This window comes from Lissotriton helveticus, chromosome 5_1 (genome assembly GCF_964261635.1).
Source record: "Lissotriton helveticus chromosome 5_1, aLisHel1.1, whole genome shotgun sequence".
Lineage (NCBI taxonomy): Eukaryota > Metazoa > Chordata > Amphibia > Caudata > Salamandridae > Lissotriton > Lissotriton helveticus.
The window spans coordinates 1,774,323,691-1,774,350,930 of NC_136065.1; the positions used below are offsets into that span (position 1 = coordinate 1,774,323,691).

The 27,240-nt window shown below is 46.0% G+C and overlaps 1 protein-coding gene across 4 annotated transcripts in view; it reads right to left on the reverse strand.

The window, feature by feature from the left end:
• DDX42 (DEAD-box helicase 42) overlaps positions 1-27,240 on the reverse strand; it is a 465,634-nt gene that overhangs the window by 386,314 nt on the left and 52,080 nt on the right. For all 4 annotated transcript variants that reach the window (XM_078645044.1, XM_078645045.1, XM_078645047.1 and 1 more), the window contains 2 exons: positions 7,612-7,836; positions 3,434-3,584 (listed from right to left, as the gene is read on the reverse strand). In XM_078645044.1, the coding sequence (XP_078501170.1) occupies positions 3,434-3,584; positions 7,612-7,836 (376 nt within the window). The remainder of the gene's footprint in view (positions 1-3,433; positions 3,585-7,611; positions 7,837-27,240) is intronic.

Here is a 27,240-nt window from a genome sequence, read left to right on the forward strand (position 1 = left end):
TCCTTGGTGACAAATCTGTGTTCCCTCCAAATTTCTCCTTTGCTCTGTGCTAAGGCCCCCCCCCCCTCGGCAACAGGGATATTCTACATCAGAGGGTGCTACTATGAGCGGTTTAAACTGTATTTACTGGGGTCTGTGCACTTCGTTTTTTGGCCAGCAGGGTGAGTAAAGTTTTATTCAAACAGTATTGTTAGATTTCGAGTTAGTGAAACCTTGTCTGAGGTCGCTGGAACCTTATATGGTCTGCTAGTGGTTGGCACATGTGTACACTGATTGGTGGTTGTATCTGGTGTTGTATCTGGTGTTTCTATTGGGTTAGAGTTAATGTCCTCATTGTTTGGGTATTTGAGGGTTCTGATTGGTTTCTGGGTCTGTGATTCAATCATTGTAGGGTTGGGACTAGGGCTAGGATTTCTATTGGAAGTAGGGACTAGGCCTTCCTATGTTATTGGTTGTTGGGAGTAGGGTGGGACTAGGGCTAGGGTTAGACCTTTAATTGGAAGTAGCTATTTAGGGGTTCTGGTGTGATTGGTTGCTGGACTGGGTGTGGGACTTAGAGTAGGGTTAGGCCTTCTATTGGAAGTAAGTACTAGGGCTACCTGTACCATTGGCTGCTTGGACTTGGGTTGGGACTACTGGTAGGGCTAAGGCCTTTATTGGACGTAGAGATCAGGGTTTTTTAACTGATTAGGTGCTTGGACTAGGGCTAAGACGGGCTGCAAGGTCCTGGTCTCCTATTGGTTCTAGATTTTAGGGCTAGTGTTGTGATTGGATCGTGTAAGGGCTAGGGTTCCCATTGGCTGAAGGGGTCACCTCATTACTAGGGCTATAAAAAAGGCCAGGCTTAGGGCGTCTCAGCCCTGGCCCGAGGCTAAGGGCGGAGAGGACAAGGGTAGTTGACTGTTTGAGCCTGTTCAAGACCGGTCGGTACCAGGGCCAGAAATGCTGCCCTTTATCTCATTTAGCTAGGTTCTCAACCTTTTGGAGCAAGTGTGGCATGTTGCTTATATTTTTTGCATGTGTTTAAGGCGGAAGGTGTATGAGTCAGGGGAGGTGGTGCAGCATGTGGGTCATGTCGTAATGTTCTAAATTGTCCAATGGATGAGAGGCGGTTAGAAGAGAGGTGCTGTATTGCTGTATATGTGTTAGGTGTGGTGGAACAGTGAAAGCTTGGCATTGGAGTTTGTTCCTTTGTGTGGTTTGAATGGTGGGTATATGTTTGTATTTTGTGATGGTAAGTTATGAGGTGTTGTGCTCTGAAGATCTTGTTGTGCTGGTGGTGTGATATGTTTTGCTTTTGAGGTGTAGTGAAAAGGGGTGCTGATGTATATGTTTCATGCACTGGATTTGGTTGTGTAGTATTTGTGAGAGGAGGTTGTGACGTAGAGGGGTGGTGATGTGTTTATGAGTAGAGTGTATGTTGTGTGTAGGAGGGAATGAAGTAGAGGTGAGAGTGTTTATCTTAGACTGGTTTGTTGCAAGAGTTACAAAGTTTGGTGGTGTGCAGTGTGTGTTGTGTGTTAGTGTTATTATGGTAGAAGGGAGAGGAGGGTGTTTGTTGAACAACTGATGGAAGGATCATTATATGTTTGTTAGTGATAAAAGGTGGTCAGTTAGGTGTAATTACAGCAGGGAGGGTGTGTCTGAATGGGATGTAGTTATGTATGGTGTTGATTGGCGTTGTGTTAGTGATGAGTGTATTGGTTAGTGGTATAGGATAGAGTTGTGTACTGTTTGTGGGTCATGGTGGATATGTGTGGTAGTTGGGATAGTAGGGTGTGTAGATGTGGTTTGGTTGGGTTTGTGGTGCAAGCTGGTACATTAATCTGTGCATAGTGTTGTGCATGGTGTACATTTGGTGCGAGTGTGTTGCTCTGTTTGTGGATGGTTTGGGCTGGGTATTGCTAAATGAGAAACCTTTCTAAACTCTTCCCTCCGACTCCTCCCCTCCAAAATTCCTTTTTACGCATCCAAAAGCCTATTCCTACTGCTAAGACCCAACAAAAAAAAATGCTTCTCTTTTATCCCTCCACTATCCTTTTCAATCAAAATTAACAGACTAACATGTTCACTTCTCAAATTCCATATTCAACAGTACTAATATTCTGCCCAAATAACTGAATGACATTTCTACTACTCAAATTACTTCATATTTATACTACACTAATTTTCAACACTAATCCTTTATGGGTTCCGGAGTGGCATACTACTCGCCAGAAGAGCGCTTCAACGCACTTCAGGGGTAACACTTGCTATATGAATGCAAATCTCTCTTCCCCTTTTATCCCTCCGCTATCCTTCTCACTCCAAGTAACAGACTAATAAATTACATCATATTTCACCATATTAATTCACCACTAATCCTTTATAGGCTTCCTGAATAGTGTGCGTCAACAAGCGGTAAATAAATACAAACCTTTGTCCACTTCTATCATTCGAAATCCAAATAACTGACTAACCTATCCACCACTTAAAATGTACTTGCATGTTTCACTATACTAATTCAACTCTAATACTCTATGGGTCCCGGAGCAGCGTGCTACTCGCTGAAAAAGCGCATCGACGCCGCGTCCGGGGTAGTAAGCGCTATATAAATGCATTTACAATCTCTCAAGCTGAAGCATACCAATATTACTTTCAAAATAAAGGTTTTGTCAATTGAGATGTGTGACTTTACTACATAATGTGCATTCAGTATGACCCTCACATGTCAGACATAAATTAGGTCTTGTTAGCACATAAAACTGCACATGAATGAAAATAATAAAATATATAAACATTTTCATAACTCCCAGTAGTATTAATCTGTTCTGTTGACTAAAGAATCATACCATAGTTTTAAACGTTTAAGTTCATCAAGCTAAATGACGCTTTCCACTGCTTCTATATAACAAAACGTTCTCCTCACAAATGACGAAGAACTGTTCCTTAACAAAATTACAACTATAACACAAACAGCAAGACAATTTGTATCAATATGCATGGAAACAGTACTAAAACAGTCAAGCATCCCATTAACTAGAATATATTAAACTAACATCCAGGATTTGGACTAGGTACTAAATGCTTCAAATTGAATCCTAGTGAATCAGACTGAAACATCATGATTAACTGTAAACATTATGCTTGATCAAATCACTAAGAATGTAATCCTGCAAAGTAGAGTGCGGTCAGTTCGCAAAGCACTTTAACACCTTGTGAGTGCTTTAAGTGCTAGATTCCATTATCGTACCATACCATTCCTTCAGAACCGGAGGGAACTACAGAAGACCTTAAGGTCTGAATAGGACTGGTTAAGTACTGTGATACATTTATCTAACACGCATAGCTAAATATATTCAGTACCGGACTACATTTTAGTCATCCTTTTACATGTGCACACTCAAGGATAGAATTACTATTGTGATACACAAGCAATTAAGACACAACTTGCCTCCACTTCAGCCATAAATGCTTCCAATGGGTCCTCTTCGCTATCTGATTCAGCCAGTTTAGATTTAAACTGCAAGCGTGTTGGTGAATTCTCTGCAGGAATGTACGGCAAATCCATGTTAGTGGAATCCTCCTCCTCATCTTCAAAATAGCTACAAGAAAGACCCATTTCTCAGTTGGCACATTAAAGTATTGCATTTGTCATCAGATTTAAAAACAATCCCCTAAAAATGGAGTTACTAGAGAGACCCGTTATGGAGTTACTAGAGAGACCAGTTGTTTTATAAATGTTTTGGCTCATCGTACTTGAGCTCAAATCTGCCACAGACGCTCAATGATTCAAAACAAATGATGTCTATTAGGGGCATAAAGTGCCATAAGTGGTATGATTTGGAGACATCACAAAATTCCTACTACACTCAACAGTGGTTTGAAGATGAAATATTAACAGCAGATCACTTTCATAGAAGAGTACTTCTCTGTGGTAAATTATTAGCAGTTCTCAAATGTAACAAATGTAGCATGGGTATGTACGGGTATAGATGAACACTACATTACAGGCCATCTTAACCGAATATTTCTGATGGGAATGCGTATACATTTTGTAATTTTTCAGCATCAACATGTTGATCAATATATTTTTCGGGGGGGCAGAGCTAACTAGTGAAATCAGAGGTTTTCAAATTCTATGTATTTATTACCATTACATGCCATCCATGTATAATCCCAAAGACAGCAAAGGAAAAAGCAGAGCAAGCTCCATCAAGGACAAGGAATAATATGGGCGGGGGCGGGGGTCATTTGACTAAAAGCATGCTGCACGAAGCAGTCTCAAAGACTGCTCCTGACAGCCCAGAGAAATCCCTGTTATACTGCTGTTAAGGCACCCATCTTGGCAGCTAAGGACCTTGAGCTGCGCACAGGGAGCAGTGGGATCACGCCGATTGGACTGGGGACAACAGGCACTGCCGTGGTAGCAGGGAGGGGACTGGGCTGCTGAGCTCACAGTCCTCCCTCCAGATGCCAGCTGCTTATGGGAGGGCTCTCGCATTGAATGGAGCCTGTGGTGGTATTGGCATGTCTGTGGCGAGTTTCATGGAGGTGCGGAAAAACTTGGCCCGTGGTGGCGAGGAGAGGACAGAGCAGCGCATGGGTCCTGAGCTTGCATGCTGTTGGCACAGCTTTGCCCCTGTGACAGATCTGGGATGACTAGACAACTTCGCCCGTGGCAGCTGGCACAGGCATATGCTTCCTCTGTTACCTCCTCATTATGGCCTTGCCCCTGGGGGCTGAGGCGGGGTGCCCTGCTGCTGCGTGGTATGGGAGATGCCACTGCACGGACGGGCCCAATCTGTCCAACATGGTATTTTGCAATCTGAAATGTCTGTCTTCGTTACTATGTCCATTGTTGTTTGAAACGCTATATTTTTTAACGTTATGGCATAACTGTCTGTTGTTACCACACTGGACAAACTAAAACTTCAATAAAAATAAGTTTAAAAAAATCCAAATCAAACAATTACATACAACACAAGACCAGCAAGAGAGCAGCAGTACAGTAAAGAATCGTACATCACCTTTCCTCTTACAAAACTTCCCAAAATAAGACAACATAAGTAGGGGAGCACATAAAAAAAACATAATGCAATAACAGCAAGCAAACAGATGATGATACCAATGTACAAATTAACAAATAAAAGTTGTATGTAATAATCTTTAAAATTCACAGGAACAGACACACAAAGGGCGTCTAGCAATACATGACCGAGGAAAATTTAAATCCAACTAATCCGTGGTTACTCTACTCAGGGGCCGCACTAGAAACTAGGGCTGATTTGGACAGAGAAGAGGTTTATTAGGCCACTTCTTCAGAACCTTTAGTAAAATCATACAAATCACTAAGACTGACTTCTTTGGTCCTACTTGTTCCAGTATAGATATGTTGCACTCTCTCCACCAATCCACCAGGAATTATTAATACCAGAATCACCCAATCTTTTCACACACAGATTTTCTTAGGCTAGTTTTGGGGAAAGCAGTACCAGACTCCTACTCCACCAACCTTCCCTTTCCAACAACACTGCTACTTTAGATCATTTGCTCACTCCGACAGGCACATACATTTGGATTCTCTTTTTCTAATCCTGTTGGTTTTCTTACTGAGCACCCAAACCCTAATTTCCAGAACCAAAGCCTTTGTGAAGTGTTTTTTTCTCAAAATTGGCTATCATGACAATTTGTTTACTTTTAACTCTACCTCCAATATCAAGACTAATTCCTAGATTAGGTGAACTACTTTTAAGATCTTCTAACCAATCAGGGCATAAGGTTCATCTGGGCATTCTTTTGCGCAATAACTTGAAAGGGGATTCACCAGTTGTACTGCGGGGAGTTACCAAATGATTCCATACTTTTTCCTGCAAGATCTCCTCTACGGCAACACTGGACAATAAAGACGACTGTATGCCCCCTTTAAAAAGCCTATTCAAACGCTCAACTAAACCGTTAGACAAGGGAGAATATAAGAGAATCTGTAAATGCTTGATGGGAAATCCCTCAATGAACTTCATAGTAAGGAAGTTGAAATACGTACTATTGTCTGTAATTAATTCCTTGTGTAGTCCTTCAATGTCAAAACTTCTTTAAAAAAAAAAAAATTACATAAAATGTACCTGCCGAACAGAATAAGTCGAATTACGCCCACTTCAAAAAGTAATCAACAAGGACTAACATATACTTTTTGTTGCCAGCAACAAATCAAAAGAACCAGCAAAATCAAGTGTCAATTTAACCTATTGATCTTTCGGCAAGGGAACCAAGTTTATCAGTCTCAAAGGTCTTCCAGTGCGTATCTGAAACCAGATATGTAGAACAGTCAACATCCAGTTTTTGACTTGTGAATCTAGAGACGGCCACCAATAAAACTGTTTAAGATTGTAAATAGTAGCAGAAACACCAGGATGAGCTTCATTATCTACTTTTACATGTCTCTTAAAGCCATTGGTGGAAATAGAACATCACTGGGATCCACTAACTATAATTCACCAATAAACTGAGCAAAAGATTTTAAACTGTCCTCCAGATTTCTCTCCTTTGACCAACCACACTTCGACACAGTTAGCATAAGACTATCATATCAACAAGTAACACATTAAGCAAGACTTCTATATAAATCTCCCCCGGAGCTTCGCTCAGATCATAAAGTAAAGCTACAACACATTCAACATTATCATTTGAATATTATCGACACAAACATCCTTAGGCATCCCCCAACAGGCAGTCCACCCAGACATTCTTACCCCCCCAGGTAAATATTTACCTGGGGTACGGAAATTGTATACTTGATAGCAGGCGGGCAATTCAAGCCGAAGCTTTACCTGCTCCATTCCCAAAAAGTATATAAACCAACAGCTTATGATCAGTAAAAATAACAAACATCGTACCACACAAAGAATGTTTTGAATTTTTGAACAGCATGCCAAAGCCTCATGTTCTCTTGTGCTGTATTTGGTTTCAGACTAGAACGTGTGATGTAAGATTCTTTACTCAGTTCTTGCTGCCCGCTCCCATGTTGGTCTCCTGTTGTATGTAAATGTTTAACTTGGATTGCATGTTCTGCTTCCTGCCTTGCCTGTGTTCTGTATGACTGTGCTCCGTCCCTCACAGGCGCCGACAGAGCAAGAGGTGCAGCTGTGGGCTCCATTTACTTCAGCTTAATAAACTCACCTTTATCATCATTGTTTGCGGGTCATCATCTCTTTACAACCCTTTAATGTTTCCTATCATGAACCAGACTTTAACATGTGTTATTTATGTTAAACCACGGGTTATCTCCTTACTCTCTGAACACAGAATGTACTACATTAAAAGATTAAGCGGTATATGTGCAAGAGAGACCGTGATAATGCGCCGTCAAGCAAGCTCAGAATGCATATACAGTGCAAGACATATGTTAGTGTGTTAACAAGGGAAGAACATCACACACAAAAATGAAGGGGAAAAAGAAAGATTTCAGCTTGTGAGAGCTTCAGTACTGCTTCTTTGGGTCACCACTACAACTGAAGCAGCAGCACATAGAGGCCCCAGACAGTAAATACAAGCCACTGTACTCAAAGGTAGCAAGCAGAGAACAGATTCAGGTAATGGGAGAAAAGCTAATGGGAGAAAAGGTATACTTACGCATTTTCTTCATCGAAGTTTGCTCGCTTCGAGCCAATCTTGTAAAAGGAGGGGAGCTGTGGGGGACCACCTTTCCCATAGCCACCAACGGAAGTTGAGCCAAAGGCATTGTGAACAGGCGTTGGAAGTTTAGGCTCCTCTTTTTTTCCTGCTGCAATAGCAAATCCCCCAAAACCAAACCCCCGTTTGGTGCCAGGACCACCTTTGTTCCAGTTCATGTTGGATCTACCAATGTGAAACAGTATATTAAAGCATAATATATCATGTTAACAAATAAGAAAACGGTGCATTGCATTGTGGTAACATGGGCATGTTTAAAAGACTCAAGCAAAATATGTTATTTTCGATCAAAGGCATGGTTCATCTTGGACAGCAAACCACAGCACAGAAGCAGGTTTTGCAATCCGATGCCATTTTGAAAACAAACTGTAGGCAAAATCCATACATGGCTACGATTGTTTGTATAAGTTATTCAGAATGCTGCCCAGTTCAAATTTTCAGTGAATAATGACCCACTCCCTCATCCTCAGCTGCCTTCCGTCAATAAACTCAGAAGCACTGTGACATGAACACTGAGATACCATTCCAGTGTTATGGTTCCTTTAGACTTCGGAGAAATTTAGGGCTGGCTGTAATAAAAAAACTGAGACACCTCGCCCACTACTAGGTGGCAAGCTCCATCATAAGAGTTCACATCTTGTGCGCAACTATTGAAGGTTAGGTGAGCTCAACCAATGGCTCTTGTTTATGGACGTGGTAGGTTTGATGCCTCCATTTTATGCACTGTTGATCTTTTTGAAGTTTTTGTGTGCGGCCTCAGTAAACAAAAATTGCTTTAAGCGGAGGAAAAATAAAGTTTGGTGTATTAAATGTTTCCCACTAATACAAGGTTAAAATTGGGTAAAGGGGTATGGGTTTTTGTTTGAGAAACTTCCAACCATTCCCCTTGGAATTCGGGTCAACACATTTCTGTGTACTTTCATACTACCCCCTGGTCACTGGGCCTTTTTCAGGATCCAAAGAGAGCCCTAAATCTTCTATATTTTTTATTAGATATTTTATGTGTTACGGTGTAGATAAAAAATAAACAGAAACAAGTATGAAAGGAAAACTACATCGCAAAACAAACAGGCCAATCTGGATGCTTGTACAGTTTTTAAATACTAATCTCATTATGAGATTAACCAGCTGATCAAAGGGATGTTTCTCGCACAGCTGGAAGGTGATTCATGGTACAATGTTTATCAGTCTATGGCTAGTGATACAGTGTCATGAAGTAGAAGTGAGCTAACAAACCATCAGAGTACTAAGTGTACCCTTCTAACAGTGCTAGAGACAGCCCTTCCCCCCCCCCCCCAAGCTCATCTCGTACAAGGACTTATTTGGAAAAATAAACGAGCAATAAGCTCACCATGTATATTTCAGACATACAGGAATTCTTTTTGTGCCGCTCTTTTTCACTACACCTAGTCACACATAACATTGGTGATAAATCTAGGGGTAGAGTAGCTTTGGTCAGTTAAGGTACTTAAAATGCGAAAATCAGGGTATGTTGAATGTATCCATTTTTTTAAAGGGCTAAGAACTACTACTTGCATACCAATGCAAATAATTCCACAGAGCTATACCAGTGCTCAATTCTATCATTGCTCATGAGGGTGCCTTGAAATCTCTGTGGAAATGAAACAGAATTAGATTCAGGTCATGCAGTTTATGCTTTCAAGATTAAGTGACAATCACAAGCAATGAAAAGAAAATCCATTCTTCATTTTTTTTGTTCCCCTGGGCAGTTGGGTTCTGTGGCAGTAGGCATAGTGAACATTAAGTTTGTTCATGTTCTCTATAATTTTGGAAGCATGAGCAGATTATCACTGATACCCCACACAGCTCAACAATAATAGTAACCTAAAAAATATAAATAAAATATGGTAGGCTTGCAAGGTATACATGTACAATTACCATGTAAAACATAGCTTGAGCTTCATTACCTGGACCAGAGCCTTATTGTACAGAGGTTATTCCGGTTCAATTAATCTCTTCTATCCCAATCTATCTTATGCTTCAAATACCAAATACGTTTTTCAATGAATGTTCATTATACAACCGTCATCAGAAAGTGATAAAAAAAAGGCTGGAATTACAGGCTGTCACAACAACAAACTCAGTTCAAGTCATCTTCTCTTCTAGGAGGCAATGACCTGTCAATAGCTGAAGATTTCCTGACCGTTCTGAAGCATTTAAAAATCCAGAAAAGTTAAGATTTGGAAAGTATATATCATTGCAGCAAAATCCTACTTCTCTACCTGCTTCAGAAGGTAGATGGTTCACGTCCCAATATGAGTTACAACTCCCCATCTGAAAAATAGGCCGTTTTTATCCCTTCTTTGAGTGTATATGGAGACTAAATAAATTGATGTTTCTTTTCTTTGTAAATTTTACCCATTTTTCACCTTTTTCTGTGATGTTTATTTTTATCCAAAAATGAACCACAAATCCTAAATGTGTGTTTACCTATACAAATGGAATTCGGTTAATCTTATATCTGGTTTTGTTTGCTATTATCATTGAAGCCTTTCACTATAAACTGCTTTCAGGAAGAGTGAATTACCTGATTGCAAGAATAAAAGTCAGATAACCAGCGGCACTAAATATCATACAGTCGCAGGAGACTTCAATTGTACCTATAAACCCCTGGCCATAGAAGATTTAACGGGAATAGAAGACCAAGACAGTAGATGGGCAATCCCCCAACGTGATCTCCCCTTAGCTAAAAGATTAACACAACAGGTACTCCAGCTCACTGCCATCACTATAGAGTATGGGCTAAGGGCAGCCAATGGCAGGTAATTATCTGATAAGCAAGGCGCTAACACCTATAATAGAGTAGCGCCTGAGAGAGACGGAGACAGAAGCTCTGCAGCGCGGAGCGGTACGGTCAGTGGTCTGCGGTCTGCCCTGCCTTGCCTTGCTGCTGCGAGGGGAGAGAGCGGTAAAGCCGAAGGTGGAGAGGTGGATAGGTGAGCTGCTAGGCTCGTTAGGAGGTGCCGTGACTGCCACCGCCGCTCCATCACCACGCCAGCACCGCCGCTGCTCAGTGGCTGCGTGCTTGCTGCCTGCTCACCGGCGCCATCATCGTGAGAGACTGAGAGACTGGTGAGAGCTCTGGGAGTGGAGTAGAGAGCCACTATCACAAGAAAACAACAGCAGTACAACCAAGAAGAACTCCAGTCCGCGTTTGCAGTACGTCATCATCATCGGTGCTGAGCAGAGTAGTGAGAGGCGAGGTGGCGCGGCGAGGGAGCGGCTGCGGAGAAAGTTGCGGCCACAGCACTCTACAGTACCCCTTACCTCCTGCTCAATTGCTGGCTGGTTTTGTTTGCATTGTTCCCAGCGAGGACAGTCTCTGCCCTTGAGGTCATTCCGAGGACTTGCCGTTCCCTGGAGGGAACCAACGCCTACTACCCTTTGTGTTGCCGCCTGCGGGGACCGGGACGGGACTGCGAGACCCAGCATCCTCAGCGCGCTTTCCATCGCAGCACAGCTGGTGTCTCTTCCCGCCCCCAGCACTCCCGCAGGCTAATCGCAGCCCGTAGTTCCTACCTCACGGGTTTTGTTTGCATTGTTCCCAGCGAGGACACTCTCTGCCCTTGAGGTCATTCCGAGGACTTGCCGTTCCCTGGAGGGAACCAACGCCTACTACCCTTTGTGTTGCCGCCTGCGGGGACCGGACGGGACTGCGAGACCCAGCATCCTCAGCGCGCTTTCCATCGCAGCGCAGCTGGTGTCTCTTCCCGCCCCCAGCACTCCCGCAGGCTAAAAGCAGCCCGTAGTTCCTACCTCACGGGTTTTGTTTGCATTGTTCCCAGCGAGGACACTCTCTGCCCTTGAGGTCATTCCGAGGACTTGCCGTTCCCTGGAGGGAACCAACGCCTACTACCCTTTGTGTTGCCGCCTGCGGGGACCGGGACGGGACTGCGAGACCCAGCATCCTCAGCACGCTTTCCATCGCAGCGCAGCTGGTGTCTCTTCCCGCCCCCAACACTCTCTACTTAACCCCGCCCCTTCCCGTGGATCGCGGGACGCGCGCGGGCGAAGACCGGGCAAAGAGCGGGCCCTCTGTGGGCGAAGTAGGCTGGGCTGGGCCCATTTATTAACATTATATTATTAATCTTTCATTTTAATTTGGTATCCATTCAACCTTTATAGACCTTGGTAATTGCTGCAATATTTGTGACTCAACAGACGCGCTCATCTGCTTCGCCTTTTATTTTGAATAAGTATTGAGCATATTTGAATCTGATTATTGGCACTATATATAGTTTTACCCTTCATTATTAACATAGCTTGCAATATGACCGCAAAAAAGCTCAGATCTGGGAGACTGTTGGGGGGAAGATCGTCGGCTAAGACTAGATCCAACCCCCTTCGAAACAAGAATGTCTCAACTATTCAATTGAAGGGCCAAAATCAGATATTTCAGTTATGGGAGAAAACGGTGGATAAGGTGCCCTCAGAAAAGTCTGTTTCTAATAAGGGCGCCGGTTCAATTGCCTTGCATAACCCATTGCTCAATCAAGTACAGAAGGAAACGGAATCGGGAAATTTAAATTTAAGCTTATACTCTAGTCTGGGTGTCTTATCCTCCCCTCCTATATTCTCTGAGAATGATAAGTGTACAGCCTCTAATCTGGATAATTCTCAAAAAACCAAGGTCCCATTAACACCTGGAAATGTTACGCCCAATGACTCATTAAATCACTCCAAGTTGAGGGAGGTTACTAACGAGGATTTACAGCCTTTGGATATTGACTTGGAGTTGTGTGAACGTTATTTGGTAGATGATCCTAGGAAACTACTAGACGTTATAAAGACCCCTATTGGCGCTACCCCCTCTGGTCTACATCTTTATAGTAGTACTCCCTCCCTCAAGTCTCAAGATTTATCTTTTCAGACTAATATGTCAGAGTCCAATGCTCAATATAACGGGGATTGAGGTTATTAATGATCCTAGTTTAAAATCATCAGAGAAACCTATATCAGAATTTCTGATCTCTTTGGAACATTTGTTATCTTCAATTCTAACGTTACTGAGTACATTTGTGGGTAGTTCAGATTGTGTATTGGATTCTGTTACTCAAATTTTAAAGGCTTTATTATCAAAAACCTCAGAAAAGAGCTGCGGTTTAGATCCCTGTATTATAACACTTCCTGAAAAAACACCAGCTAATGCACCCTGTTTGTCAACCGAGAATATACCAGTTGCTCCTGTGATGAAGGAATTATGCTCGGTTTTCAAAACGTCTGCTCATAATTGTATAAGTGACTTTGAACCAGGTATTGTTATAGAGGAAAATAGTGCTGTATTGTCTGATGCCAATGCCGAAAAGGTACTATATCCCATTTTTGATCCAGATTTTAAGGGGATGGAGCTAGAGGAGAAAGTGGGAAAACAAAAAAAGTGTAAAGGAAAAAAAGAGGAAGCCTCTCCGTAGATTCAAAAAGAGGAGGCAGAGACAAATATTCTTTGAGGAGTCCCAAGCCTGTCATAATTCCTCCCCTGCTAAGGTTGAGATTGATTATGGAATTTCGAGGCAGGATTCAAATATTTTGTCATCCGAAACTGTGGTGCCTCTTGTTAATGCTGATGAAATTATTACCAGTGGTTCTAATCCAATTTCGAGAGAACCGGGTGTAGAAAAAGAAAGGCCCATGGTCCACTTTCCTGCAGTGGAAATAAGAAATCCTGTTCCTGTGGTATCAACCATTCTTAACCCTACTGCCCCTCCTTTCCATACACTGGCAGAAGGGGTAGTCTCTGGTCAAAACTTCTCTCTTAAGATGATGGAAACCCATACAGATTCACTGATTTTGGATTTTGTTCCATTATTTGACCTTGATTTGGTATTGAATAGATCTTTTTTGTTGAAATGTTGTAAGGATATAGAGGGCCTGAATCTAATCAAATCAAATGATATTGATCTAGTAACAATACTAGGAACAGGGTCTATGTCTTTTATTAGGGTAAGGTTCTATTCCAATCTGATAGCGAATCTTATTCTAAATAAAGCAGAAACTTTCCAGAGTCAGGGGATTGATGTGGTGCCCTTTACAGCTACATGTGTTAATAACCACTATGAGAACGGCTATCATAGGGGCCTGGGTCAAGCCGGTTCTTCTCAGCCTTTCGAAGACTTAAAGATTCGTGTCTTAAAAACGAAAAGGCTAGTTTCACATGTTATCCCCGCTCCAATAACAATAAATAGGGGTATAACTGAGAATGAACAGCAATGGAACTGGTTACCTGGTGCCTTGTCGTCCAAGGTGACAGACAACCCAAAACTGTTTTCTCACCTTTAGCAGCTCCTTCACTGTTATTTCCTGGAATGCCGCCGGCATTAACAATAACCCTGAAAAACTATTGTATCTCTCTTCCTTGAATGCCAGTGTAATTTGCATCCAGGAAACATGGTGTATTGATAAATTTAATGTAGGGAGAGATTACTTTGTATTGGAGGCGGCAGCAACCCCTTCTAGTAGGGGACATGCAAAAGGGGGAATCGCGTGCCTATTAACCAATAGAGTAAAGTGGAGTTTTTCCCACTATGTAGACGCCAGTAAGCTATTTCAGGTAGTGACTCTCTCCAATCTGGATAATATGGGAGAAAGACACCCCTTTGTGATAATAAACGCCTATATACCGCCAGACGATCATTTTAATACTGTATTGAAACAAGTTTTCACTTTTATTAGACAAATTAAGGAGACAGCTCCTTCCTCCAATTTTTTGTTAGTTGGTGATTTAAATTGCAAAGTTTCCAATTACAGTCTGGAGCTCTACAGAAATAAAGCAAAAGAGGAGGCTCTGTTGATCCCCCAAGCCCTTTTTCCAGTTAATATAAAAACAAATAAACGGGGTAAATTACTGTTGGAGGAATTGTACACCACGGAGGGGCTCATAGCCAATGGTAGGCTTCCGTCCGATGTCCCCGCAAACTATACACATAGTTCCCCCAACAGTAAATCAATTCTGGACTATATAATTGTTGATCACTGTATTTTCTCTCTTTTAAGGGATTTGGTTGTTGTAGAAACAACCCTCAGTGATCATAATGTTATTATGTTAACTCTTCTAGTAGATCCCCCTAACTCTGACCCTTGGTCGCTTAACGGTGACGTGGTCACTTTTCAAAAAACAGGAAGATGTTTCTGGGATTTTAAAGCTATGAAGGGTTTGGAGCCTATCCTTGAAAAAACTCTATCCAACCTAAATAATTGGCAGGGGTCGGAACTGTCCTCTTTCGAGGTTTTTATGAAGGAGATTATCTCTGCTGTAAAAAAATCCAATTTAATCAGGAAAAAAAATATCCTCCCTAAAGTAGTTGTCTCCCTTAATAAGGAAATAAACAAATTGGTGAGGGAACAATATATATGTGGAGCAGCAGAAAGATCTCAGAACATATCTCTCCTCAAAAGAAGGAGAAGTAGGATAAAGAAAAAAATGAAAAAAGAAAAAGAGGATTTGTTATGGATTGGTTTGCGGGAAGCCGCTGTTCAAGGGAACTCTAGACAGTTTTGGACTCTCATTGGGGAGGGTTGTGGCTCAAGAGTGTGTCCCCTTCCAATCCCTATTTCAGAACAAACCTGGGTCAACTATATTCTAAGTTTGTATGCCAAGAATGACCTCCAAGTGGAACTTAGGGGAATTGGGGAAGAAACTAATTCTACAATTGAATCCCCTTCAGAATTATCCATAGAATCGGCCATTAGGGATATGCGTCCATCAGGTGCTATGGGCCCGGATGAACTCCCGATATCAGTCCTGAAACAAGATCCAGTATCCTGGAGTAAAATTTTATTCCCTCTATTCAGGATCTGTTACATTAAAAAATCTATTCCATCCTCTTGGAAGGGGAGCATTTTGGTCCCCATGTTTAAAAAGGGCGATAGAAACCTACCAAATAACTATCGTCAAATAGCCCTCTTAGACGCAATTGGGAAGGTTTTCTCTAAATGCCTATTGTCCCTAATTAACGATTGGGTGGTTCTAAAACAAATTTTACCACTAGAACAAGTAGGCTTTCGTAAAGGGCATGGAACCCTGGATAATCTTTCCGCCCTTCAGATTATTACTGATAAATACATAAGGGTACGTGGCGGAAGAGTGTACGTGGCCTTTATAGACTTCTCCACAGCATTCGATAAGGTTGATCGCCCGCTGCTGTGGAGAAAGCTATCCGCTTTGGGAATGCCACCTCAATCGCTAGATATGATCCAGGCATTACATACAGAGACTTGGTGTCAGGTTTTGCAAGGAGGTGATAGGGGACTATCTAAGATTATCCCTTCAGTTAATGGCCTCAAGCAAGGTTGTCTCCTTGCCCCACTGCTTTTTTCATTATATATTGCAGATTTACCTGCCTCTCTTTCCTCTTGTGATGGTATAGCTCCAGTCTTGGGCGGAAAGCACATCTCATGTCTGTTATAAGCGGATGATATTTTAATAATGGATCTTATGCCTAAAGGTATCGCTAAACGCCTCCATGCCCATCATCAGTATGCAGAAACTCATTACTTAAAAATTAATGCATCTAAGAGTAAAATTATGTGCATCTCAGGCCGGAAAAAACATAAGTTTGCGAACTTTATCTGGTCTGTGGGAGGTGATAAACTTGAGGTGGTAAAGAGCTATGTTTGCCTAGGAAAATGAATCTCAGACACCTTAAGTGATAAACCCCATACCGATAATAACGCCCGGAAAGCCTTATCCCAAGGGAGAAGCTTAAGTGCATTATACTCGGCAATGGGAAGAAGGCATTTTTCATATTTATTGGAGGTCTTCAGGGCAAAAGTTTCCTCTACACTTTTGTATGGATTAGAATTAATCGATATAAAGCATTGGGATTTTTTAAATAAGGTTGAGGGAAAACTGTTAAGAAGCGTAATTTCCATTAGCTCCGCCTGCTCAGTGGCCGCTTGCAGACTTGAGTTTGGCCTGCGCAGCAGTTGGGTGCAGGGCCTGACAGCTGTAGTACGTTGGGTCGCAAGCATAGCCAGAGGAGAAGAGGAGACTATGAGATTCCTCTTAAAGGCAGAATTATTATTATTAAAACTTATATAGCGCGCAGCTACCCTAGGGCATCCCGGCGCTATGAACAGTGCATCAACCGTGGGACCATGAGAAAGTAGTAACGACTCACGAGGGGAACAGATGTGTTTTCAGACCCCTGCGAAAACGCAGGGTGCAGGTCTCAGCCCGAAGTTTTAAGGGGAGGGAGTTCCAGAGCGTTGCTGTGTGCACAGAGAATCGTCTCCCGCCCGTACGTGATCTTTTTACTCTCGGGACATGGAGCAGACACCTCTGGTCAGACCTCAGCGCTCTGTTGGCTTTGTAAGGCACCACCAAACTCCCCAGGATAGGAGGTCCACTGCCCTGAAGAATTTTATGTGCGATGGATAGTGCCTTAAACTTCACTCTCTCCCGCACTGGTAACCAGTGCAGGGCCTTGAGAGCGGGTCTGGCAGATTCTGTTCGGGGAATTCCCATAAGGAGTCTGGCCGCCGCGTTTTGCACCTGCTGAAGTTTGTTAAAAGTAGATTCAGGGGCGCCCAGAAACAGACCATTGCTGTAGTCTAGGCGAGATGTTATCAAACCCTGAATCAACAATTTCCTCGATGGAAAGGGAAGGAGCGGAAGAATTTTACGCGCAGCCCGCAGCAGGGCAAAACAGACTCCCGCAGTTCTTTTGGCGTGAGTTCTAAGGGAAAGATCTTGCTCCAGCCAGACTCCCAGGCTCTTAATCTCCTCTTTCATGGTTGGGAAGTCACCCATACAGCTTGGCCAGCATGATAGTGGCAATGGCGGCGCTTTGTTTCCAAGCAGCATAATCTCTGTTTTAGAGCCGTTCAGCTTCAAGGCTGAGCTGCTCATCCAGGTGTGGACGTCCGCCAGACACGAGTGCAACAAGTCAGGATTCTCCACCAGTTGAGGAAGGGCGACCACCAGCTGAGTATCATCAGCATAGCTGATGATTTTGATGTTATAAGGGGTCACCACATCCTCCAGGGGGGCCATGTAGACATTAAATAATGTCGGGCTCAAGGACGAGCCCTGCGGCACCCCCCACTGGAGAGAAATAGATGGAGACTTGTTGCTTCCTTCCCAGACCTGGTAGGACCGGTCTTCCAGAAATGAGCGAAGCCATTTCAGCGCGGCTCCCGCCACACCCACCTCTGACAGCCGTTGGATCAACACCTGATGGTTGACGGTGTCGAACGCAGCATTTAGATCCAGGAGGATCACTGCCACTGATCCTCCCGAGTCTAAGATGCGTCTCGATTCTTCAACGACTGCCAGGAGGGCCGTGTCGGTGCCCTGGCCGGGACGGAAACCGGTCTGCGAGTCACGGAGCAGACCGTTCGACTCTAAAAAGTTGGACAATCGATGGTTTGCAAGCTTCTCGGCCATTTTGCTGAGACCTGGCAGCAGAGAGATAGGCCTAAAATTGGCTAACTCCGCCGTGTCAAGGTTAGATTTTTTTAAAAGTGCCTTGACCACGGCTTTTTTCCAAGTGGGTGGCACCAAACCACGGGAGAAGGAGGCGTTAATCAGGTCCGTAATGGGCCCCACCACCGCGGTTGCTGCTTGCTTTAAAATTTTAAAAGGAACTGGGTCCGTGGGGGAGCCGCTTTTTATGGAGGCTATGGCTTTTAGCGTTTCACTTTCTGAAACTGGACCGAACGTGTCCAAGGAGATAGGGCATTCTTTCGCCCGAATTGGGGGAAGCTCTTCTTGGGTCCCGTGAGGTTTAACGGTCTGGGGTAGAGAATCCAGTATGTTTACAATTTTAACATGAAAGAAATCGGCCAACTCCTTGCACCTCTCAGAGTCGTGGGTGACTGCTGGTTCGGGAACTTTGAGCAGTTCTTGCACCACCTTAAAGGTTTCCCTGGAGGAGTTTGAGGCAAGTTGTATTCGCTCCTCGAAGAATTGCGCTTTTGCCAAGCGGAGGGCTGCTTTATAAGCTCTAATCGCAGTCCAGTAGTCCTTACGCTTGGCAGCATCAAATTTCTTCCTCCAAGCCCTTTCCAGTTTCTTGCATCCTTTCTTAAGCAGGCGGAGCTCAACCGTGAACCAGGGAGCGGAACCAATTCGTTTCTCCCTCTTCTGTAAGGTTTTCACTGGTATGAAGACATCAAGCGAAGCGCTCAACCATCTGTTGAAGTCAGCATCTCCTTTAATCGGGTCCGACTCAGATGGAGGTTGTGAATTTGCCAAGTTATGGGTCCAATCGCCAATTGGCAGTCTGGACCATATACGGTCCACCACAACCTCTTGATGTGTCGGTGTTAAGGGCAGATTGACTTGCCATTCCACCGAAACTAAGAAGTGGTCTGACCATGGAAGCGGAAGGGCCGGTCTGGCCTTCAGTCGAGGGATGTTAGAGAAGACAGGATCCAATAAATGACCCTTCACATGGGTGGCTCCTGTGTTGACTAACCGGAGCTCACAAGCAGTCAGATCTCCTTTAAGATCTGCAGCAGTCGTGTCTGCAATGTCCTCAAAATGCAGATTCAAATCCCCTAACACAATGAAGGTAGAAGTGGATGTGGCCAAGAGTGTTACCGTTTCCATCACAGAGCTTACAAAGTTGCCGACCCTACCAGGGGGTCGGTAGATCAGCAGGCCAGCCAGTGTAACCGTTGGCGATATCTGTATAGAAAAGTGGCAGCTCTCACAATCAGCCACAAGACCCTTCCGAGCCCTGCAATTAAGGTTATCTCGATAGATAACAGCGAGTCCACCTCCTCGTCCCTCAGGTCTATCCAGGTGGCATATGAGGAAGCCTGGGGGGAGGGCAAGTACGATGTCAGCATCAGAGCTGGAGGTAATCCAAGTTTCTGATAGAAACAGGATATCCAGTTCTTGCTCTTGAATAAGAATATTAAGTTCCACTGCGTGACAGGGAAGTGACCTGCAATTTAGCAGGCCCCAAAGCAAGGTGCTTTTACCTAAGTGAGGAGGAAACAATGCGTCCGATCCTCGTAGGAATGATCCCCGGGCAGCCATGTTGCTAACAGGGTAGTTTTCAGGGGGCTTAATGCATAGTGCCAGTAGCTCTTCTCGTGAATAAGTGCGACGCGGTAGCGGTGAATTTGGCATAGTGCCAGGCCCTAGGCCCGTCTGAGCCCGGACGAGCCCAGACGGGCAGGACTCTGGCTGGACTCCGGCGTGAGTCCGGCGACTCCGCTGCGCGTCTCCGCTGCGCGTTGTCATGGGAAGTTTAAGAGAACATGTCTTAATTGTCAATAATTTTAGAAAGGCTGTATCGCTTCTGCAGTTGGAAGAGAGTACTCTCTTTTCCTTATCCGCATCCCAATTAAAGACTGTCTTGAAAGAGGCCTCCTGGGACCTTAGCTATAGACTAGACAGTGCCTCAATCCTTGCTAGGAAAGGTGTTAATCCCCTTACAGACTCATTTGCAAGAAAATTTGTGCAACCTTACGTTACTTGGAATTTGCCCCATGGGGTCCGGAGATTCTGGTTACTCTTGAGGCAGGACTTGTTACCTTTAAATAATCTATTGTTCAAATGGTACAGAGTCCCTGCAATTTGTAATCTTTGTCAACTGTCCACTCAAGATCGAATGCATGTACTCTTTATATGCCCAGTGTTGCGTCCATATCGTTGTAAATGGTTAAGGCAAATCTGTTTGCAAATGGGTATCTTAAATGTTAACTCTTTTATGTTTGCCTTATATAACCCCCCAAATGAGAGATTTTGTTTTAATATTTTTAATTTTTTTAAATGCTTTTTAGATATTTACTGAAGGATGGCGTATGTATCTATGAGCTACTTTGTATTGCAGTAATTGTTATAATTTGTTTTTCTCTTTTTTTTGTAATGAATGGAGTTTGTATTATGTGTTTTCTTTATGTGGACCTCTACGGAGTTCCAAAACATAATAAAGATTGAAACTTGAAACCTATAATAGAGCCAGCTGCCCTTCCCGGTTCGACTACATCCTCCTTGACATACAATTATGGGGGAACCTGATCGACATGATAGTGGGTGCGACCACAGAGAGCGACCACAATCCCTTGTGTATAACCTTAAAGCCCTTGAGGGAGGTACCTTATTACCAGCCCAATAATCAACCCCGACTGTTACTAGGGATATAGTTCCATCAAACTGTAAAAAGTTTCTGAAATGGAAGAAGGTAGCTTTGAGCAACACAAAGATTGCCGGCATCAAACACGAGCTAATCGTAGGCACGGTTAAGCTTCAAGTCGCTGCCCATAGTGAAACAAGATTAGGGGACGTACCCAAGGACCACATGTATATCGCCACCCAAATTAACACATACTTTCAAGCTCCAAATTGGAGTTAAAAATCCAGTTGTACTATCCAGGGCCCATACTCATGGTACACCAAAGATTGTAGGGAAAAAAGATGAATCCTGGCTAATGCAATCAAAGAGAAAAACCAGGTGCTCATAAAATCTACCAGAAATTCCTACTAAGCAGCCCAGCGGGAGGCAAAGATAAAATGGGATGTATCGCGCTGGGAACAACTCAAAGATGCATGTTCATCCAAAGATACCAATTTGTTTTGGAAACTCGTCACCTGGGGAAGCAGGACAGGTGCATGCCCACTCCCAAATTACATTACTGGTCAGACTTGGCATGACCACTTCAAAGGGCTCTACTCAACAGCAGAGGCCAGTGTAGAAGGGGAACTAGACGGGCTAAATGGGCCTACGGTAGAAGAGGAGCGTTTTACCATACAGCAGGCAGAAGCTGCAATAAATAAAAATGTCCCCTCCAAGGCAGCGGGTCTCAATGGCTTGTCCGGAGATCTATTCTTGGCTGATCCCCGCCACTGGGCACGCTACATTTCTTTACTAGCAAATGAAATGGCCAATGGTGCACCAAGTCCCAGCGTCATGGAAGGCAGCTGAAGTGGTCCCCATTCACAACAAGCATTTACAATGCAATGGTCTCGTCCTTGTTAAAGTTAGAGCTATTGGCATTGCTCATGACATTTTTGTTTTTAAAACATAAATAAATATCAGTCATTTACAATGCCAATAGCTTAATCTCTCGCAAATGCGAGACCTATTGCATTACCACCCACCCACACACAGAGCCACACACGCATCCCCACACACGCATCCACACAGACAGGGCTACACACCCGCATCCACACAGACAGAGCCACACACACACACACAGAGCCACACACACACACACACACACAGCCACACACACACACAGAGCCACACACACACACACACACACAGAGCCACACACACACACAGAGCCACACACACACACACACACAGAGCCACACACACACACACACACAGAGCCACACACACACACACACACACAGAGCCACACACACACACACACACACAGAGCCACACACACACAGAGCCACACACACACAGAGCCACACACACACAGAGCCACACACACACAGAGCCACACACACACAGAGCCACACACACACAGAGCCACACACACACAGAGCCACACACACACAGAGCCACACACAGAGCCACACACACACAGAGCCACACACACACAGAGCCACACACACACAGAGCCACACACACACAGAGCCACACACACACAGAGCCACACACACACAGAGCCACACACACACAGAGCCACACACACACACACACACAGAGCCACACACACACACACACACACAGAGCCACACACACACACACACACACAGAGCCACACACACACACACACACACAGAGCCACACACACACAGAGCCACACACACACAGAGCCACACACACACAGAGCCACACACACACAGAGCCACACACACACAGAGCCACACACACACAGAGCCACACACACACAGAGCCACACACACACAGAGCCACACACACACAGAGCCACACACACACACAGAGCCACACACACACAGAGCCACACACACACAGAGCCACACACACACAGAGCCACACACACACAGAGCCACACACACACAGAGCCACACACACACAGAGCCACACACACACAGAGCCACACACAGAGCCACACACACACAGAGCCACACACACACAGAGCCACACACACACAGAGCCACACACACACAGAGCCACACACACACAGAGCCACACACACACAGAGCCACACACACACAGAGCCACACACACACACACACACAGAGCCACACACAGAGCCACACACAGAGCCACACACAGAGCCACACACAGAGCCACACACAGAGCCACACACAGAGCCACACACAGAGCCACACACAGAGCCACACACACACACAGAGCCACACACACACACAGAGCCACACACACACACAGAGCCACACACACACACAGAGCCACACACAGAGCCACACACAGAGCCACACACAGAGCCACACACAGAGCCACACACAGAGCCACACACAGAGCCACACACAGAGCCACACACAGAGCCACACACAGAGCCACACACAGAGCCACACACAGAGCCACACACAGAGCCACACACAGAGCCACACACAGAGCCACACACAGAGCCACACACAGAGCCACACACAGAGCCACACACAGAGCCACACACAGAGCCACACACAGAGCCACACACAGAGCCACACACAGAGCCACACACAGAGCCACACACAGAGCCACACACAGAGCCACACACAGAGCCACACACAGAGCCACACACAGAGCCACACACAGAGCCACACACAGAGCCACACACAGAGCCACACACAGAGCCACACACAGAGCCACACACAGAGCCACACACAGAGCCACACACAGAGCCACACACAGAGCCACACACAGAGCCACACACAGAGCCACACACAGAGCCACACACAGAGCCACACACAGAGCCACACACAGAGCCACACACACACACACAGCCACACACACACACAGAGCCACACACACACAGAGCCACACACACACACACAGAGCCACACACACACACACAGAGCCACACACACACAGAGCCACACACACACACACACAGAGCCACACACACACACACACAGAGCCACACACACACACACACAGAGCACACACACACACACACAGAGCCACACACACACACACAGAGCCACACACACACACACACAGAGCCACACACACACACACACAGAGCCACACACACACACAGAGCCACACACACACACAGAGCCACACACACACACAGAGCCACACACACACACAGAGCCACACACACACACAGAGCCACACACACACACACAGAGCCACACACACACACACAGAGCCACACACACACACAGAGCCACACACACACACAGAGCCACACACACACACAGAGCCACACACACACACAGAGCCACACACACACACAGAGCCACACACACACACACAGAGCCACACACACACACACAGAGCACACACACACACACAGAGCCACACACACACACACAGAGCCACACACACACACACAGAGCCACACACACACACACAGAGCCACACACACACACACAGAGCCACACACACACACAGAGTCACACACACACACAGAGCCACACACACACACAGAGCCACACACACACACAGAGCCACACACAGAGCCACACACACACACAGAGCCACACACACACAGAGCCACACACACACACACACACAGAGCCACACACACACACACAGAGCCACACACACACACACACAGAGCCACACACACACACACACAGAGCCACACACACACACACACAGAGCCACACACAGAGCCACACACACACACACACAGAGCCACACACACAGAGCCACACACACAGAGCCACACACACAGAGCCACACACACAGAGCCACACACACAGAGCCACACACACAGAGCCACACACACAGAGCCACACACACAGAGCCACACACACAGAGCCACACACACAGAGCCACACACACAGAGCCACACACACAGAGCCACACACACAGAGCCACACACACACACACAGAGCCACACACACACACACAGAGCCACACACACACACACAGAGCCACACACACACACACAGAGCCACACACACACACACAGAGCCACACAGAGCCACACAGAGCCACACAGAGCCACACAGAGCCACACAGAGCCACACAGAGCCACACAGAGCCACACACACACAGAGCCACACACACACACAGAGCCACACACACACACAGAGCCACACACACACACAGAGCCACACACACACACAGAGCCACACACACACACAGAGCCACACAGAGCCACACACACACACAGAGCCACACACACACACAGAGCCACACAGAGCCACACACACACAGAGCCACACAGAGCCACACACACACACAGAGCCACACAGAGCCACACACACACACAGAGCCACACAGAGCCACACAGAGCCACACAGAGCCACACAGAGCCACACAGAGCCACACAGAGCCACACAGAGCCACACAGAGCCACACACACACACAGAGCCACACACACACACAGAGCCACACACACACACAGAGCCACACACACACACAGAGCCACACACACACACAGCCACACACACACACAGCCACACACACACACACAGCCACACACACACACACACAGCCACACACACACACACAGCCACACACACACACACACACAGCCACACACACACACACACACAGCCACACACACACACACAGCACACACACAGCCACACACACAGCACACACACCACACAGCCACACACCACACACACACACAGCCACACACACACACACAGCCACACACACACACACAGCACACACACACCACACAGCACACACACACACACAGCCACACACACACACACACACACACACACAGCCACACACACACAACCCAACACACACACACACACACAGCCACACACACACACAGCCACACACACACACAGCCACACACACACACAGCCACACACACACACACACACACACACAAGCCACACACACACACAGCCACACACACACACAGCCACACACACACACACACACACACACACACAGCCACACACACACACACACACACAGCCACACACACAGCACACACACACACACACACACACACACACACACAGCCACACACACACACAGCCACACACACAGAGCCACACACACACACACACAGAGCCACACACACACACACACACGAGCCACACACACACACACACAGAGCCACACACACACAGAGCCACACACACACACAGAGCCACACACACACAGAGCCACACACACACACAGAGCCACACACACACAGAGCCACACACACACAGAGCCACACACACACAGAGCCACACACACACAGAGCCACACACCACCACAGAGCCACACACACAGCCACACACACAGAGCACACACACACAGACCACACACACAGAGCCACACACACACACACAGAGCCACACACACACACACAGAGCCACACACACACCACAGAGCCACACACACACACACAGAGCCACACACACACACACAGAGCCACACACACACACAGAGCCACACACACACACAGAGCCACACACACACAGAGCCACACACACACAGAGCCACCACACACAGAGCCACACACACACAGAGCCACACACACACACGGAGCCACACACACACAAGGAGCCACACACACACAAGGAGCCACACACACACAGAGCCACACACACACAGAGCCACACACACACACAGAGCCACACACACACAGAGCCACACACACACAGAGCCACACACACACAGAGCCACACACACACACAGAGCCACACACACAGAGCCACACACACAGAGCCACACACACAGAGCCACACACACAGAGCCACACACACACACAGAGCCACACACACACAGAGCCACACACACAGAGCCACACACACAAGAGCCACACACACACAGAGCCACACACACAACAGAGCCACACACACACAGAGCCACACACACACACAGAGAGCCACACACACAGACACAGAGCCACACACACAGACACAGAGCCACACACACAGACACAGAGCCACACACACAGACACAGAGCCACACACACAGACACAGAGCCACACACAGAGCCACACACACACACAGAGCCACACACACACAGAGCCACACACACACAGAGCCACACACACACAGAGCCACACACACACACAGAGCCACACACACACAGAGCCACACACACACAGAGCCACACACACACAGAGCCACACACACACACAGAGCCACACACACACACACACAGAGCACACACACACACACAGAGCCACACACACAGAGCCACACACACACACACAGAGCCACACACACACACACAGAGCCACACACACAGACACAGAGCCACACACACAGACACAGAGCCACACACACAGACACAGAGCCACACACACAGACACAGAGCCACACACACAGACACAGAGCCACACACACACAGACACAGAGCCACACACACACACACACAGAGCCACACACACACACACACACAGAGCCACACACACACACAGAGCCACACACACACACACACAGAGCCACACACACACACACACACAGAGCCACACACACACACACACACAGAGCCACACACACAGAGCCACACACACAGAGCCACACACACAGAGCCACACACACAGAGCCACACACACAGAGCCACACACACACACAGAGCCGCACACAC